General features: G+C 35.4%; 1 protein-coding gene across 4 annotated transcripts; it reads right to left on the bottom strand.

The window, feature by feature from the left end:
* Positions 1-6048: 6048 nt before the first annotated feature.
* Positions 6049-16956, bottom strand: inpp5kb (inositol polyphosphate-5-phosphatase Kb). 4 transcript variants are annotated; one of them, XM_056736862.1, is made up of 14 exons: positions 16818-16956; positions 16461-16515; positions 13943-14047; positions 13467-13575; positions 12932-13048; positions 11870-12045; positions 11657-11768; positions 11191-11300; positions 10213-10239; positions 8876-9089; positions 8326-8463; positions 8125-8208; positions 7671-7775; positions 6049-7586 (listed from the first exon to the last, which is right to left on the bottom strand). In XM_056736862.1, exons 2-14 carry the CDS (start codon positions 16505-16507, stop codon positions 7518-7520), a joined length of 1413 nt encoding a protein of 470 aa, XP_056592840.1. In that variant the 5' UTR covers positions 16508-16515; positions 16818-16956; the 3' UTR covers positions 6049-7517. The 4 variants fall into 4 exon arrangements, with proteins under 4 accessions (XP_056592840.1, XP_056592839.1, XP_056592837.1 ...); XM_056736861.1 differs by having other exon boundaries at positions 16461-16537; XM_056736859.1 differs by lacking the exon at positions 16818-16956 and adding an exon at positions 14916-15158 and having other exon boundaries at positions 16461-16476.
* Between the last annotated feature and the right edge of the window lie 1631 nt (positions 16957-18587).

Here is an 18587-nt window from a genome sequence, read left to right on the forward strand (position 1 = left end):
CAACGTTATGTGACCCGAAAGTTACTTCTGGTAGACCTCCACAAAGAATCAAAAACTGACTACTAGTTTTAATTTAATTTAATACAATTAATATACACTAAAATATTATAAAAAATAAATAGCAATTTAAATTACATTAAAAAAAATTGTTGTATTACAACCAAACACAGACCGGAAGTTAACTTCAGGCCATGCGCGTGTGTCCAATGAAACCGTCTTTTTATTGTTGCATTCCCTCCCCATTCAGAGTAACGGCATAGCACATCTTGTTAAAGGAGGAGTTTACCCAAAAATGAAAATTCATCATATATTCACCGTCGAATTGTTCCAAATCTGTATACATTTCTTTGTTTTGATGAACACAGAGAAAGATATTTAAAAAAATGCATGTAACCAAACAGTTCTTGGCCACAATTGACTACCATAGTAGGAAAAAATGCTTAAAAAATTGTATACAGATTTGAAACAACTCGAGGGTGAGTAAAAGATGACAAAACAATGTTTTTTTGGGGGGGGTTGAACTGTCCCCTTTATGTATAATATATTTTATTTGATCAGCAGAAAGTAAAAATCTAAAAATAGTCATTCCTGATGGACACCATCAAGTCCTGCGTTCACATTTTTCTTATTTAATGTCCACTCTGGAAAATGTCACATTCGGCAAAGTAAAATTACTTTGTGATGACTGAAGATGAAACTCTTGTTTGAGGTCTTTTAGCATGTTTGCATTGAGACTATGAGTAATCTGCTGAAGTATAACTCATTGTTCTGCTCTGTCCTGACTCAGCAACATTTAATGACTTACATCTTCCGCTTAATGTTTCCAATGTTAACATTCACTCGCTTTGCTTTGCCTGCATTTTCTGGCCTCTGGCACCAATGTAGATATGAATAATCAATACATTAATATAATTTTTGAAGAACTAAAGAAAACGCTTAGACGAGAGAATATGTAATTACGCCAGACTTTAATTTTCAAACACAAGCAATTATAGATAATTTTAACTGTGAAATCAAACCCTTTTTGTCTTCACCACCGGAGTTAATCATTCTTTATGTTATTATGACTCATAAGGAGGCATTTTAGGACAACATAACATGCCAAATTCTCTACTGAGTTTTAATTAGCGGTGATGACGTCTTTATTATGAGGTTGGATCTTCATGTTTCTGGAGGAGAGCCTGACTGCGGTGCCTCACGCTGTTCTGCCTCCTCCTGGGCCTCTGTACCTGACGATAGGCTTTTGTTTTAAATGTCAGTGATGGATTATCCTGCTGGTCAGGGGTCAGCGGCGGCCGTGTAGTTTGTAATGGTCTGAGTTGCGTGATTACCGGCGTTGATGAGCCGACTGAAAGATGGTTATGCCAGAAATCAATGAGCCTGCTAATACCGTTTTGGCTCAAAGTGCCTTTTAAGAGATCCGGCTAATCACAGCGGGCATTTTAATTGAGCAAGATATTAACACCGGTGTAACTCGGACGGTGGTCTGATAAAAATACGCTTGTTCAAAGGTAGCCTACATAAAGTGGGAGATTTAACTCTTTCACTTCTGTTCTCAGCACTTGTAGAAAGGTGCACTCACGATGACAACGTTACAGGTTTGAATCCCTGGAAACACATACATTTACTGCCTTAAATGCCCGATGACTTTAAGAATGTCCGTGAAATGTAAATGTTATGCTATTTCAATATTGATGTGGGAGTTCTGCTAACAACGCTGGAATCTTCTACAAAACGTTGATCTTTTTTACATCTTGCTATAACATAAACTGAGACTTTCATGCGCCGGCCATCTCGAGTCACTTGCTATATTTGAATGTAATTTAATCTGTTGATTTTATTTGCCTCATTAGGATTGTATTTCTATTCAACGCAATCCAATTTAGCCTCGGGACGTTCACAAAAACAAAACTTTAAAGCACGAGCCCATTTGTGCGTAGATTAGAGTGCACACTTTAGTCTCAAATGCAGAATATATTAGCAGGGATGGAGTTGCCTGGAGAGTTTGGTGTTTATAAGAAAAAAAGCTTGCTTGAGGCCCTCACGCCTTCTACACGATGTTGCCTGTTTCCAAACCCCAGCAGTGACATCTAGTGGTGAGGTGGAGAACTACATCGGGAGGCAGAAGAAGATGCTAGAATGAGATTAATTAACTTCATAGTGACTTATAAATCAATAGTTCCTGCCGTGTCTGTTTCATGTTGAAATTTGATGTAAACTATAAAATTCAGAGAGGTTTGATTCTGGTGTTTAATAGGGAATATGTGGAGATGCGAGGGGATATGCAGGGGGGTCAGTAAAGAAAATACATAAACACACTTAACAAGACTTAATTTAATAAAGATATATATGGTTTTCACATTTTTATACATAAAATAAATATATTAATGCTTTAGACTATTATTATTAAAAACAATCGGCACTCAAAAAGAAAAATGTGTCTCTTTACATTACCAAATAATTATGTTTATTTATTTATTTTCATTTTAAAATATTAAAAACAAATACATTATTTTCTATCTATTATGAATAACACTGAATGAACATAATATAATATATAATATTTTAATGATCGAATAAGCATTATTCTTAAAGAGAAAACATCACCCATGTCAATAAGGATTTTAAAGTTTATTTTACAGTATTTTCATGATTTCTGTACCAGGGTAAAAACAGGGTACTTTACAAAAAAAATCTGGTACCCCAGCTGCCAGAATATGAAAATTTGTACAGATGTTTTTACAATAAATGAAAAATAGTTTGTGCAAGTTCTGTAGTTTATGCCAGCTCAATGACAATGTTCAGGATTGTTTAAAGATGTGAACTTTTTTACACATTTCTCAAAAAGATTTTCAGATGTCCTTTTCAGGTTACAGAATGCATTTTGTTTAAATTGTCACAGTTTTCCTGTAGCTCAGTGGTAATAGCAAGGTTGTGGGTTTGATCCAGGGGATTGCACATACCTATGTATAGATGTATGGGATAATGCAATGTAAGTCGCTTAAAGCGTCTGCCAAATGCATAAATGTCAAATGTAAATGTCACAGTGACCTCTGTCCATAAAAGGGTTAAAGCAATAGTGGTTCACTCCAAAGAATGAAATTCTGAAGTTTGTTCGTTTTAACATTCAAGTAATGCTCAAATAAATCAAACGCACTGAAAACAAGTGTGTGTGAGCATACACGCAGAGACTCACAGATCTCATTTCCAGAGCGTTCTATAGGAAACACGCTGAAGGTTTACGGGTCAAAACAGTGATTGTCTGTTTGTAGTCACAGCGGCGTGTGTAAGCTGCTCCTCACCTTCATGCTGTGCATCTAGGTCCAGTTTCAGCAGGTGAGAACAGGCGCAGTTAATAAACTTCACGTCTGCTCCCTGTGGAAATCAACCAGAACCAGGCCTACAAGAATGACTCAGATTCCTCTCCCTACAATGTTTTATTCATGAGATTTTTCCGCTAGATATATTCTTTTTTTCCCTCTGAGAGAAACAAGTCTTTCTTGTCCGCTTGTAGACTACCGGACCCAATCACTTCTCAGCTCCCACCGGACTGATCTAAGACCTGTAGTCTTATGTCATGCGGTAGCGGCGGAGGTCAAAGAACAGTGATTTAACTAATAAAAGCGATATTGCATGTTAGTCCCAGGTTACATGAAGAATTGTTTTCACTCAGCAGATTACAGGTCCTTTTTAAGAGTGCAATAACTTGCTCTCAAGCTTTCCTCCCATGAGAAATATAGAGCTGTACCTTTTTTTAAGATCAGGTAGATAAGGCCAAATGTTTTTTTAATATGGATGGTTCCTTCCCTTCAAGAGACACTAATTCTAGCTTCAAACAGCGGATAGCATAGTCTGTAATATATGTTACATGCTTATGTCATTTATTTCAAGTAAGAGAGTAAAAGAATACGAGTTTCACACTCAGTTTTGACACGAAGAGCTTTTTTCCAGTCAAGTCTGTTTTCACTTTCATTGTACACTTTGAATGAAGATTTCTTTCTCTTTCAATATTTCTTGCAGATCTGCTCTGCTTCTGGCTAAAGACATTGATTTCAGAAACTGCAGATTGAGCTTGACCCTGCATAGCATCACAGAATCTTACGCATCCCTTACGTTCATCTGTTTACATTCACCAGCAAACTACGGCATTGCTCTATAATGTTGCCTTTTTAAAATTGTTATATATACAATGTTGCAACAGAAAAGAGAAGATAAAAAATTTGTAAAAAACAGTACTATTCCTGCAGCTGGGATTTTTTTAAATAAATTAAAATGTTTTAAGTGTTTTACAATTTTAACATTTTTACAGCATTTCAAACATACAGTAACATTCCATAAAATATATATTTTTACACTGAATCAGTATTTTTTTTTATTGTAACAACTGGGGTGGTACACTTTCAATAAGTACACCTTTGCACCTAATTGATCGAGAGTATCATCGCTGTCCTTCCAAAACCTTGAATGTCCGAATTTGCTAGTTTTCAGAAAATTATAAAATCACTGTACTTCTTAAATTATTACATACTGTGTTGCCAAAGTTGACAAGCACTTTGATTACTTTTTATTGGTTGGATAATTGCAAAACCCAGTGACAAAAATAAAGGGTGACTAATAAAAATTGTTTATGATTTTACCAAATTTGGATATACAAGGTTTTAGAAGAACAGTTGTGATATATAGTACCTCAGAGGTACATATTGGTACCAAATACATATCTGTACTTAATGTTACATACAGAATTGTGACCTTTTTAAAGGGTACCATCCCAGAGACAGCTTGGGTACATTTTTGACCATTTATTTGTAAAACAGTAGATTATATTGAAGTCTGCCTACCCAAATGCTGCGCATAATGTTGTGTCTGGTGTGGACACTAAAAGCATGCTAAAGCAAATCTGCAGCTTTGTTTAATGCATTGACATAAACTCCTCTGAAATAGGGCGAAAGATGTTGAGTTCTAACCAATAGCAGGGGCTCTAAATTTCCACAGTCTAGAGAGCTTTTATTTCGTTGAGATTCCGAAATGCAGAATGATGTCATAAAATCGATTTGTAAGTTTTCAATGCTTAAACAATATCTTCAGAATATGAAGTTTGTCAGTGTGGTGGATCATTTAGGAATTTCCTTAGGGAAAATGTTCATACTAAAAGCCCAAAACTTCACAGTTTTTTATCATGGGGACTTTAAGGGATGTCAGAGCGTAAAGCAATATTTTGTAAAAACTGAATGCTGTCCTATTTTTATTACATTGTTGCCTCGTGAAGTCAACCATGGAGAGCTTTTAATGTGCTTTTCTGAAAATAGCACACACACATAAGGTCCAAAACATTTTTGCTCATTGCCTTTTATATATCACTTTCATCATGACATCATCAAGGTCATTTCCTTTTTTCTTAGTGCTTCTATATTCGCTTCCCCTCTCTATGGTGTATTCACTTTAGCCTTAAATGCCTCCAATCCATGATTCTGATTTAGTGGGCCATTAAAAAGTTTTACAGCCTTGGTGACATCATGGGCCAGTTGGATGTGTTAGGGAATATGAATCTCCCCGGTCTGTAATGCTTAGTGTCCTCCCCTGGGAAGACTTTCCTCTTTTGCCATTCCCTGGGTGTGAGGTCTCAACGGCTGGCATGATACAAAAGGAGACAAAATTCCCACCTAATTACTCTAATTATCGTCTTTTTGTCTTTAATGCTTTTAATTAAATTGCCTCAGTTTAATCTATCGCAGCACTTTAATTTTGTCGGAGCTCTTAGCCCAAGCATTTACATGCTAATAAAACAGTATATCAATATTGAAGACATTCATATCCTTATAGTGGAGTTTATTGACTCCTAGGAACAGCACCATAGGTAGTCTAATAAAAATTACAAAGCCCAGCTGTGATGTGAACACTCAGGTGTGAGTCGACTATAAAAATGAAAGCCACAACAGAATATTGTAAAATTCATTACAACATTTATTTTAAGTCCATCAGCCATGTCTACCCATTTATTTTCTCTTTTACTGATTTACGCACCTTGTTATGGAATATACAAAAACCTTTTGTGTCCCATGAATATATCATACGTTGATGTGTAGATTGAGCAGATTTGGACAGTTAAAGGACAAACACATCCTTTCTCCTACAGTTGAACTTTGTTCGTTTAGATAAAAAGAACCTATGGATGTTTTCTAGGTCTACTATCCTAAGTATAGATTTACTGTCTGCACAAGAACGAGTAGTTCCAGTGGCCGTGTTTTATAGCTCATGATCACTGGCTCTGACTCACATTGTGTTCTTTGTTCTGGTTTGGACGTGGCGTGACCTCCTACTTCAGCTTTCCAGACTGATTTATAGCTATAATTATCCATGAAAATGCTCCTAGAGGGAAAACCACACAATATCTGCCGTGCTGAGTACTGTACACTTTTAGGTGCTGTAAAACCCTGTGTGCATATCTCAGACTATTGAAACTTTTCACAAACATGACAATAAGAAAGTAAACAGCGCCCCCTGGAGTAAATTACAGGAACCTTGGAGAAAAATTACAGATGAAAATAGAGTGCAATATTGAGTGAATTAAATTTTCAGACATTACAATATTGTGTTTATCTGCTTAAGAAACATTTTAATTAATTTAATTTAAATTATAGGTGGTCAAATCAACATGTTGCATTAACAGAATACAGTTACACTTAATATAACATTAACCAAATAAAGTTCAAAAGTGGTTACAGAAATACAGGTTATTGCAAAATGTAAGGTTTTGGGCAGGTCTGATGTTTAAGAAAACAACACTTATTCTGAGATATGATAAACTGTATATTTCTAATTTATTAGTATAATAGAATAAATGTTTAATATTAACAGTACTACAGTATTGGATTTACTACAACCACCCCTTATCCAAAACCAGCATTCACTTGCTACCTCAGAATAAAGTTCATTCTGATAAGGAAACCCCTAAGAGACTAAACAAACTTTGGTAATCTTAAACTGATATCATTGCTGTTCTGCCGAAACCTTGCATCTCCATATTTCATGATTTTTATTTTTTTGCCATATATAATTTATTATTAATCACAATTATTGTTATCTATTATTAGACACCTTTTATGTCTGTCACTGGGTTTTTGCAAACATCTTACCAATTAAAAGTATTAAAAAGGGCTTGTCAACTGTGACAATACAGTATTTAATCATTTAAAAACTAAAGTGTTTCTTAAAAATCTGCCAATTTGGAAATCCAAGGTTTCGAGCGGACAACGACAATGTATAAATGTAGGTTCAAAACTATTAATATTCCATTAATACAGTGCAACATGTGCACTATGATCTACAGGATTCAACAGAGTTCAGCAATTTGAGGAGTATCAGTTGCATTTAAGGAGTTTTAAAGCCTGAGAGACAGTTGTAGATGGCTGTTTCACAATCATTTACATTTTAAAACCACCTGAAAGCCGATTACAAATCAAATTTCATTGTAATGTTTGGTGAGCATACGTATGTCCAGCAGATCAGCAAATACTGAGTTACTTTTCTAATCCGTTGATGTTCTCAGGAATCAGACCCTCCATCATAGCTCGCTCAGACTGCAGAATCTGGAAGAAGTGAACAGCAGGTGCATCAATGGGTTTACAAGCCTCATGGATAGAGATGCATGAGAAGAGAGAGGGGAAACCCACCTGGAAAGTCGGACTTAAAGCAATGAGGCTCTGCATGTTGCTGCTGTAGTATCCAAGCACATAGTCCCCTGCCAGCAGGGGGAGCTCATCTTTACTAATAATGACCTTAAAGAGAAAAAGATGTCATATTTGGTCATAAGAGGTGAAAGATGACCCAACAGATGCTACACCAATTGGACCAATATGCTATTTAGAATTTTTTGCCCTTTTAAAAATAATGTATAGAGATTCCCGTTACAAAGAGCAATCTTATCCATTTTTTCAGACCTGAGCATACAGAATTATATTCCCAATAAAACTGACCTGATCTTTTAAGATTTTATTACATTTCCTGAATTTCTAGGCTTGAAAAAACGGAGAGTTAATGTATCCTGTCTCGACATCAACACTAATGTCTTTGTTAACATCAGTAATATCATCATCAGCTCTTTTCGAGTGTATTAGTCCGCCGTACCGTCACAACTTCCCCATTGGCAGCTACATCATCATCTTTGACCCAGGCGAAGGTGATGTAATCTGAAGGATTTCTGAAGCCAATCTGCACACAGAGATATAAATCACCTCTGGTTAGTGACCTGCTTCATGATACCCATCTCCTTTTTGTCTCTTCCAATGGTTTTGTTCATCCATCAACCATTCTCTCTCTCTCTCTCACTTTGTAAAGTCCAACCCAGTCCCATGTTGAGACTTCAAAGGTTTCCAGAATGGTGTAGGTGAGTGTGGCATCTTCATCTGCGATCCAGAGTCCCTCTGCGGTCAGCATGACCAGAGGTGTGTCCACCTTCTTTCTCATCTACATTTAAACCAATAATCATAAATCTTCATTTACATTATAATGTATTTTGCCATATTTCATTTGTAATCCAAATATACCGAAATTAATCCACGCTTAGGTAATGTCAGAAAAAACTTCATTGCAAACCATTTGACTGAACATTCACATCGTCTGTCATTAATTCAATCTTCAGGAAGAAAGTGAAATAAAATTGATGAACAAACTCTTAAACACTCCACAAGGTTTCAAGGTATCAAAATTATAAAGTTTTAGAACTTTTATTTCATGTCTGTTAGCTTTTAAGCTGTCAAAAACAAGTCTTTTCAATACCCTTTTCATAAAATTGACCAAAAATACAAATGTGCTTGTCAAAATGTCAACATGTGTTTTTTGTGTGTTTTGATACAACTTTGCAGTACATAATTCATACCTCCAGACGGAAGGACCCTATGACGGGTTTGTGGTCACTGATCCCGTATGAGACATCACAGAAGTACATGTCCTGAATCATTTTAACTAGGTATTCATCATCATCTTCACCATCTGCTGATGATGCTATTGATCCGCTCTCATCATTCTCAATTGCTTTGGGCTTTATTCTCCACAAGATCCGATCCGTCCAGGCCGGCTTCCGCTTCTTACCACTAAACATTGAGCCAAAACAGAAAAAAGACTTTTATTGAATAGTTGAATAATGTATAAAAACAGAATACTCCTCACGTATGTACTTCTCACTGCGTATAGTGTTTTGTCTACAATATACAGCCCGATATTAAAAAAATATGGAAAATCTATCAAATAGCGTGTTTCAAATAGCAGTAGGGCCTCAACATTGTCATACGAGTACTTTACATTGTGATCAGTTTGCAAACCACTTCCTTTTAAACACAGATACAGTTAAATGTGTAGATGTCATTTAATCTGACATTAAAAACTAAAATATAAAAAAAATATAGAAATACAACAGGCGAAAATTGGAGAGAGATGAGCATTCTACACACATAAAAGCAGAGAGTGACATGCAGTGATCAATTACATGCTGACATATCTTCAAGACCTCTTTTCCACACCCACTGACACACTAAACGTTTGTGTTATTAAATAACTCTAGAGACTGAGTGTGCTCATGTTAAAGGTGAAAGCTCTGATAGACGAGATGGAGAGATGGAAGGATTGAGGAAGAAATATGTATAATCAGTCTACATCATACTCTTTGGAAACATTTCCATGTCCTCTGATACATCAGATCAACCTAAGGTTTACTGACCTTGCTCTTCTAACAGTGTCTTCCTGACTTCAAGGAACATTTAATTACTAAAAAGTTGTATGTGTTTTGTCAGTATTGTATTTTGCTGGGATTCAAACCCATGACCTCTGCATTGCTGGCACTATCCTCTATCTATTACAGGAAACAATCTCTCTTCCTGTTTGAGACATAAACTGCAACATTACAGACAAAGTCAAATACAATTCTACAAACAGATCAAATGTATTTGACCATGCAAATAGACATGCCAGCTTTCTGAAAAAGACTCATGGATGCAGAGGACATCATCCGTTCAGACATTGGTTTGAAAATACAAATTCCTTCCTGCAATATCTCATAAACTCATCCAGAGACCTCAACAAAGTGGACAAGCTACAACATACAAATGCACAGTATGTATTAAACATTCATAAGGAGAGGATACTGGGTTTGTTGGTGATGTGATGTTGAGTAAAGGTAGACAATACAACCATGCAACAAACACAATTTTTCTGTCTTACGTAAAGCCAAACAACGTCCTCTGTGCTCTGTGTGGAGAAAGAATGATCGTAAAATTCAATAAAATGCATTTGATGACATACACGGGCGATCAGAGTCTCCAGTTTTATACACTGAGAATACACTGTTTAACCAAATTCTCAAAATAATCAAACAGATTAAGTAATGTAAACCTTATTTCAAAAAAGTAATACTTACTTAAATATTTTAAGTTCCTGAAACACAATTTTACTTTTATGGAAAGTATAATGATTATTTTTGATTAACTTGAAGTTTTGACTTAAACTCATGAAAATATGATTTGCTCCTTGTTCTATTTACTTTATTTAAACATCTTAATTTAACACAATCGGTCGAGAAGGATTTCCAATTCCCAGGATGCTTTGCATCAGATTGCATTAGGAGAGTACATTTGAAAGAATATGAATATTTGATGTGTTTTAAAGTAAAGTTAAAGACTTATTAGTGTTTAATGTTCGTTTATCTTAGATATTTAGAAGAGTTTGGCATATTTTTCAGTTTTGTGGTAACCATAGTTCAGAATGGTGGTGTATGTGCTTAGGATCTGGGAGATTAATTTACATGTAACCTGTAACATGTGTTATGTCACCAGTGACTGTAAATGTGCTACTGCAGTTATGAGATCACTCTCTTCTTAATCATTTTGGGTTGCATACGTGTGATTTATACATATCAAGACAAAAAATATGTAAAATAAAGAATTTGAAATAATTAAGTTTTGTTAACATAAAACTACAGGCAGAATTTAGTCATTTCAACTTTATTAATTTAAGTAAATTTGAGTGAGAAAAGTAAGAAATATTTTACAAATTTTAGTCAGTTAAATGTTATTTTTATAACAATTTAATTGAGCTAACGATATTGAATCAAGGCAACGAGTTTGCATAATTGCATTAAGTAAAGTAAACAAATTAGTTTTTACAGTGTGTGCTCATATTGTTTTTGGATTGTAGATGTACCTTGTATCGTATGTCTCGGAAAATCGATCGAATTTGTATGTGGGCTTGAAACTCAGAGGTCCTTCTTCGAACTCTTGAAGTATAGGTTCATTCTTCTTCATCATTGTCAACTAAGAGCAAAAATAATAAGTGAAAAAATACACAACAAAACTCAACTTTGGAGTAAAAAAATTTTATTTTCAACTAAAGAACTATCGTCGATTAATACTTTGTCAAGACTAAGCGAAATATATTGCATTGTGTGTCAAAGTTCATTGTGGGATTTATTTTACTTAAAACATGTCGTTCTGTCTATCTATTAAAAAAGGCTTTCCTTCTGGAACTTGTCTGTGTGATGACAAAAAATTGATGGATGGATTGATTTAATTTCTTTTGCTCATTTAATCTTTATTTTGCTATAAATAAAAATTAAATGAGTTGTGTTGTGTTGAGATATAAAATCTGTATGTATGTGCTTTTGGCTGACCTGATCTTTTCCCCACAACAGATTAAAGCGGCCGTTGTTGATCGAGGAGCGGAGAAAGTGCATCCCGTGATCAGCAATACGAAAGTTCAGATCACCAAACCAGAAGACTACCCTATAAGAAAGGTCGAAGGGGAAGGCAACAGAAAAATATGAGAACCACATTGTAAGCATAATCATAGCAAATTTGCATTCAAGTAAGAAGTTTGTACTGACTTGTGGTCAAGCACGTGCGGCGTGTTGTAAATATCAAAATCTTGCGTGTCCAGTATGTATTCAAACTCATCCATGCGTTGCAAGGCATAGTTCATATGAGCAGCCAGATGACAGTTCAGAAAACACAGCAAGTGACCGTAGAATGAGAAACGTACTGAGACACCACCTTTATTCCCCTGAGGAAATGTTAATTGTATTTCATTATTATAATTCAAAAACATTGTAACATACTGTATATAAGTCTGTCCTCCAGTCTTTACAAAAAACAAACAAACAAAAAAACACAATTAACCCTGCTTGTTGTGGGGATAAATATGTTTAGGAGATTTTTATGTACTGTTACAAACAAAAATACAGCCACGGAAATAATACAAACCATTTGAAATTTTTACTTAATCGGCATTTCTAGATGTATTGTGGCCATTCCAGTCCAGTGTCTGTTGAATTTCAACAAAATCAAACCTTTAAGAGTGCCATAAAGTCATCTAGCAATCTAAAAGACAGACAACATGACAAGACACTTGAAAACTGCGATAAAAATAAAGGTTATCGAGTGGTTTTTACTTTTCCATAATACATGTGCAAATATAACTGTTGAATTGCTTAAAAGTAAATATGAACTTGTTTTCAAAAAAACTCCTGAAATGTTTGTACTTTCTTCCGCAGCTGTATATGGTAATATACTGGATAAAATATAATGTAAAATGATGAATAATAAATTTACAATATTGGACCCAAGTGCTTATATTTTTTATATATCAAAAGCAGTAATTCCTATGTATTATTCAATATATTCCATTCCATTCCATTTTCTACCGCTTATCCGAACTACCTCGGGTCACGGGGAGCCTGCGCCTATCTCAGGAGTCTATTCAATATATTGAAATATATAAATATTCTATACTATATGTTTTCAAATGTGTATTAAATGAGTTAATATATTCCAAGTTAATTGATAGAAAAACTACATGTTCTTTGCTTAAGGGGATTTGGTTCTCCAAACTAAAACCAATGTAAAACCAAACGTCTGCAAAGTCTCAGAATGTAAACACTGTCCCATACCCAGTATCCAAACAGTCCTGTGCGGGTGTATGTGCTTTGAATATCTCTGATGAAGGGAAGGTGGACCTGCTTTGCAAACAATAACAACAGCAGACCCTGCATCCTAACCGATGTCACCTGAGAGGAGCAAAGATCAATTGTGCTTGTCATCATTGTGATCAAAGAAATTACAATTTGTCAACTGTTATTAAAATCAAAACACACAAACACTGAGTGTACAGTAGGCCTATTTGTAAGCTGCTGGAAATTCCTGAAATATTAATGAATGTTTTTAAACTGAGAGATAATTAAAAGGCATAATGGGGGGGGGGGGGGGGCACGGATTAAATGTGTGGTTGCGTTACATAAATACTCTGCTGCAAAACAAAGCCTCTAGTGTTTTCATTGGCCTGCATTGAACAATGAAGCTTAACAGGCTTAATGAGCAGACAGTTCATCATCCTGCTCTTTGGTTCTCTAAGGCTCGCCGTTGCAACTGCATGAAACACATTTAAAGACACTCTTCTCTCCGTCCTCAATCTTTGTAGAGCTATACCTTGACGTAACCATTTGGTGCCAGTGTGTCCATGAGAAGGCGACTCCATGAATCCTCATATATGAGGTCAGATACATATCTGACCGGAGCGGCATTCACTTCCTGTAGCCTGCAACACAAACACATCTGCTTACATTATTATTGAAATTTATGTAGGTTTGTTCTCTTAATTTAAATTTGTCCTTTTAATTTATTTTAGTTTTTTTAACCTTGACTCTGAAATTATTCAACTTTTTATAGTTTTTTAGTCATGTTTATAGTCATATTTAGTTTTTCAGTTTTCATATTTTTTGTACTAAAGTTTGATTTTATTTTGTTGGTTTTGGAGTCGAGAAAATGTATTTTATCGTTAAGTGTCATTAATCTAAATAATTTAAAACCCCTTTAAAACCATTTAACTTGTTAATTATGTAACAATCTAAATAGGCAGTGATCATATTTTAGGTGAACATGCTATTCATGTGATAGTAACTCACCCAATCACATAGAGGTCAGAGGTCAGGTTTGAGTCGAGCTGCAGTAATGACCTCAGATCAGCTGGCGGCTCTGCCGTGCCAACATTCCACGTGACCATGTGCAGCCTGAACAAGAGAAAAGGGAAGAAACAGAACAACATGAGTGAATAAATCAAATGTAAATAAATATACTCAATATAGTCATAGTGTGTGAAAGAATAAAAAATTGTTTCTTTTTTTACATGCAAGAATTTGCTGGGAGGCCTAAATGACAAATTTCACACTTTTTATCACTCCAGTAACACAAGGGATAGTTCAGTGATAAATGAAAATCTATTTACTTACTCTCATCTCATTCCAAACCTGTATGACTACACAAAAGAAGATATTTTGTAGAATGTTGGTAACCAAACAACATCGAACCCCATTGACTTCCATTGTATGGATACAAAACCCCTTTCTTAAAATCTTCTTTTGTGCTCCACAGAAAAAAAAGTCATATATAGGTTTTGAAAGGCATGAGTGTGAATTAATGATGACAGAATTTTGATTTTCTGGGTGAACTTTTCCTTTTTCCGAATCAACTTACAAATTAACTTTTTTATTAAGGTTGGATTTCCCCCTTGGCATTATGAAAGCATTTAAAACTGTAAATAATGCAAAAGATTAAGCGTATATATAAAATATACGATTCTGTTATCCAGTTCTGCCATTAAGGTATTTTATGGATTTGAATCTGAATGCATGTTTTAAGATTTAGAGTCAGTATTTTCAGCTTCATGTTTAAATCAGTAAATCTCATTTTGACTGTGTCTCCAAAATCTCTAAATCCATTACTGATAGATAAATCTAAAATCTTGGGACAATCAAATGATGATCAACATAATCCTGACATTATCATTGAACATCACAAATTACACAGCAAACAGTAAGAGATACAGATATGAGATAGACAATCATGTGGAGGATTTGTCAAATCTGTGCATTGAGACACCTGAAAGACTCTTTGTTTGTGTATCTTCCACAGAGATGAAAGGCTTCATCCAGCGTGCGGGACACTTCCTCATTTGCTTCATCGTCTGAGCTGAGATCTTCCAGACATGTGAGCAGCTGAGCGATCCGCTGACGCAGTATCATTCGTCCTGAAGTAGACTGAGACGCAGTGCTGGATGTGCTGTCTGAGCGAGCACGCTGTATGTCCAACAAGTCACACATCTTCTGTTTGTCCACAACTCAACTGATGACCAAATTTATGCGAACTCAAAGTCAGTTTGTAGATAGATTCATTATCATGCTGTATCTTACTCAAACTCTGTTCGGATGTCCAGTGTGAGATGCTGATTTCCTACTTAAATCCGCAGTGGATCTTTCTGTTCCAAGTTAAAGCGAAAAGTAATATCCCTGGATTTTCTAAAGAGAAAGAGTCCCTTTGACATTTTAGTCAAAAAAGGTTATATCTTAGCCTCTTAGAATCACATGGAAGTTAAACGGTTTTGCTCAGTTTTAGGACAGTCCTTCATTTTGATTTGCTGGTTGTTCTCATTGCGTCCCTTCCGGCGCAGTTGGTCGAAGAATGGATGCGTTGGAGTAAAAATGAGAATTATGGAGTGTTTTTGGGATTAGAAACTAGCGTGGAGCCACGTGAAACTCTGTGTTTAAACACTGTGTATATTGTGACAGGATTTAAGTGACAGAGTGAATGTGGACAAATGCTAATCCAGTTTCAGGAACCACTGGACTTTGGCAATATGATTATTTATTTAGAGAAAAGATTTGCGCAGTGGACACATATGAAAAGGATAAAGCCACCTTTTGGTCATCAGACATTCCTGGGTCTTTGTAAAACAATACACTACAGTGTTTTGGGGAGTTTGCTATTAAGATTATCAGTGTAAAACAACACAACTGTTGTGATTAATCAGATTTGCGGTTTATTTTGTTTGGGATTTTGATATTAAGCACTCTTAAATATTCAACACCTTATGAAACCACATAGGTCACATGTATGATCCAGATTTATAAATGTAATTTCCAATTAAGAAGTTCTGAAGTTCACTTGCTTTATTGTTTCTATTGTGTGACTCGGTATCACAATATAGGCTACTCTTTAATTTCAAGATAATCCCAAATGTTCCTTTGTCTGTAATACTGTCACATGCAAATTCTTAGTGTGCAAGAAAGCATTCAGCAGAGAGAGAGAGAGAGAGAGAGTGAGAGAGAGCGCGCAGCGGTCTTGGAAACGTCCTTAAATTCTTCAGAGGATCGAAATTTGGTTACATGCAATAAAATCGGAAAGTAATGCATTTTAACCGTAATGCCAAGATAATAGTTGAAGTGGGACATATTGAAAAATCTATTAAAGTTATGATATGATTTCATTAATGGCTTTTAGCCTATAAACTAATACTGTATAATTTTGTACACATTTGATATATATTTCGTATTTTCACGATCTCTCCGTCTCACTTATCTGTCCCCTCCTCTTCCTCACCCTCTTCTATTCTTTAAATACAGTACATTTGGTTCAATGTGTTTATACCTGTGAGACTGAAGTCCGTAACCACATCGTTCATTCTGCGCGCTCATACTCGGACCTGCGGAACAACACGTAGTCTACTACAAAAGCACATAAGTAAATTGTTAGCCTAATTCTAACTAGATGTTTTTACCTTAATAAATAATTTGAGGGACCTTATTTTAGCAGATTCATAAAAGAGCATGCACTTAAACATACGTCCATACTTATTTATTACATGCATGGGCTACATAAATGAAAGACACTTCTCGGCTCTGGCTAAATCAAACCACCTCTATGTAACCCAAAACAATCGTCAAAGCAAATGAAAACAGCCATAATCTCTCACTTTGATTTTAACAGTCTGTTTAAATGTCTTACCTTCAATCTCAGTAGTGTTCTCAGTTTCTGTTGGTGTTTTAAATGGTTTAATCCGCACTTAACAGGTGCGTATGTCAGAACGGGTTTGGTTCGGGTTTACTTCGCTTACTTCCCCGCTGCCTATACAATCCACAGAAAGCTCTTAAAGCAACAGTGCTTTATTCTTTCATATCGCAAGTATTTGTGAATGAAACAGAGCCTCTCTGTTGATGCTTGCAACTGGTGTGTGTGCCCGCGTGCGTGCGCTCGTGCGTGCAATAGCTTTCCTGTAGCTCAGTGGTAAGAGGTTGTGGGTTCGATCCCAGGGGATTGCAAATACCTATGTAAAATGTATAGGATAAAGCAATGTAAGTCGGTTTGGATAAAAGCGTCTGCTAAATGCCTACAAAATGTAAAATGCAATATAGAGAGAATTTAAACTCTACTTTGCACTATATTCTTGTTAAGTTTAATGTAATTTGTTAAATAAGAGTTGAAATTTAAAAATGACACAGTCCTTTGCTTTCTGTAAACACTCACGAAATCATTTTAGTAAAATCGGCCTAGCATTCAGTTTAAAAATAGCACTTATTGTAGTTATATCATTACGAAATGTATTGATTTCCCTTGAATGTAGGCTTATTAATAATTTTCCAATAACTAACTGTCACATATGATTTAAGTTTAGGAACAGAATAATTACTTGTTTTTTCCACATTAACTATCCAAAATAAATCAAACTTGCTAGGCCTTTTCTCTTTTTTTTCAGTAGGCCAACAGACACCTTTCGCTTGCATTTTTTTTTTTGAGGTATCACCATCTTTTTATTTTTTATATATAAAGAAGTTCCAATTTATGCTGGGCTCCTATTGGGTGTTTTTATTTTATTATTATATGACTTCAGACGAAAAAGGTTTGTAAGGTCAAGAGAAATGTTTCCCTGGGGTGACCCTAAACTCTTCAACTGAAACCCAAAATGTCTGAACCAAACACACAAGCCTTACAAGCAGGGTTTAGTTTAATCTGCGTCATCTGTTTAAATCCTGATTAAATTGGAGGTTTCACTGAGGAAAGAGTATGTGTTGTACACCACCCTCCCCACTTCTTGCGATTGCTCAATGTGCACAATATGAGACAATGTGCATATGTGTTTTCTGAGAGTGAGTACTTTTTAAACAAAATCAAACATAAAAAAGGAAGAGAACACTACTTTTAAAAGTTGATTTCTTTTTTCTCCAATGAAAAAAGAGATCTCCAATGTACTTTTATTGGAAGATAAAATGACAAAAGGCACAAATTCACATTAAAAGAAATAAAAAACAGATGACATGACAGAAGGTGGGTGAGGGAAATCATAAATTCATAAATAGATTTATTTCGTATTTTCGGAATCATTGGACTTTTAGTTCTGACAACAAATCGTGAAATCTAACAACAACATATGACAAAGTCCTGTTTACCGTGATCTAATGTAACACAAACTGAGTAGTTTATGTGGATGATGATGCCACTCAAACATCAGGTTTAAGACAAGCTTCATGTGTCCAAATCTCTTTTTGGGAGAAATGAACTTCCCACCGATCTCAGATGTGAGCATAAACTCATCTCTAAACCAGAACCCTGAAGGGGGCTTTAAAAGATCATAAACGTGGCTTTGCTCACAGTGTCATGTTGGAAAGGAATTTAAATGTGACATATTTCTACAGCTCACAGCAAAAATACAACAACAATCAATGGATGAAAACATAGACACCATCCTGCCAAAGAGGAGCGATCAAGAATTAAGGGGCG

This window comes from Triplophysa dalaica, chromosome 22 (genome assembly GCF_015846415.1).
Source record: "Triplophysa dalaica isolate WHDGS20190420 chromosome 22, ASM1584641v1, whole genome shotgun sequence".
NCBI classification, from domain to species: Eukaryota; Metazoa; Chordata; class Actinopteri; order Cypriniformes; family Nemacheilidae; genus Triplophysa; species Triplophysa dalaica.

What these genes read in the sequence shown, in the direction of transcription:
- inpp5kb (XM_056736859.1), bottom strand. Translation starts at nt 15,136, where the DNA reads ATGTGTGACTTGTTGGACATACAGCGTGCTCGCTCAGACAGCACATCC. An exon ending in CCGCACGTGCTTGACCACAA is followed by an intron (nt 11,769 to 11,869) that starts GTCAGTACAAAC and finishes CCTTTCTTATAG; the next exon opens with GGTAGTCTTCTGGTTTGGTG. An exon ending in TAGGGTCCTTCCGTCTGGAG is followed by an intron (nt 8,464 to 8,875) that starts GTATGAATTATG and finishes GTTTAAATGTAG; the next exon opens with ATGAGAAAGAAGGTGGACAC.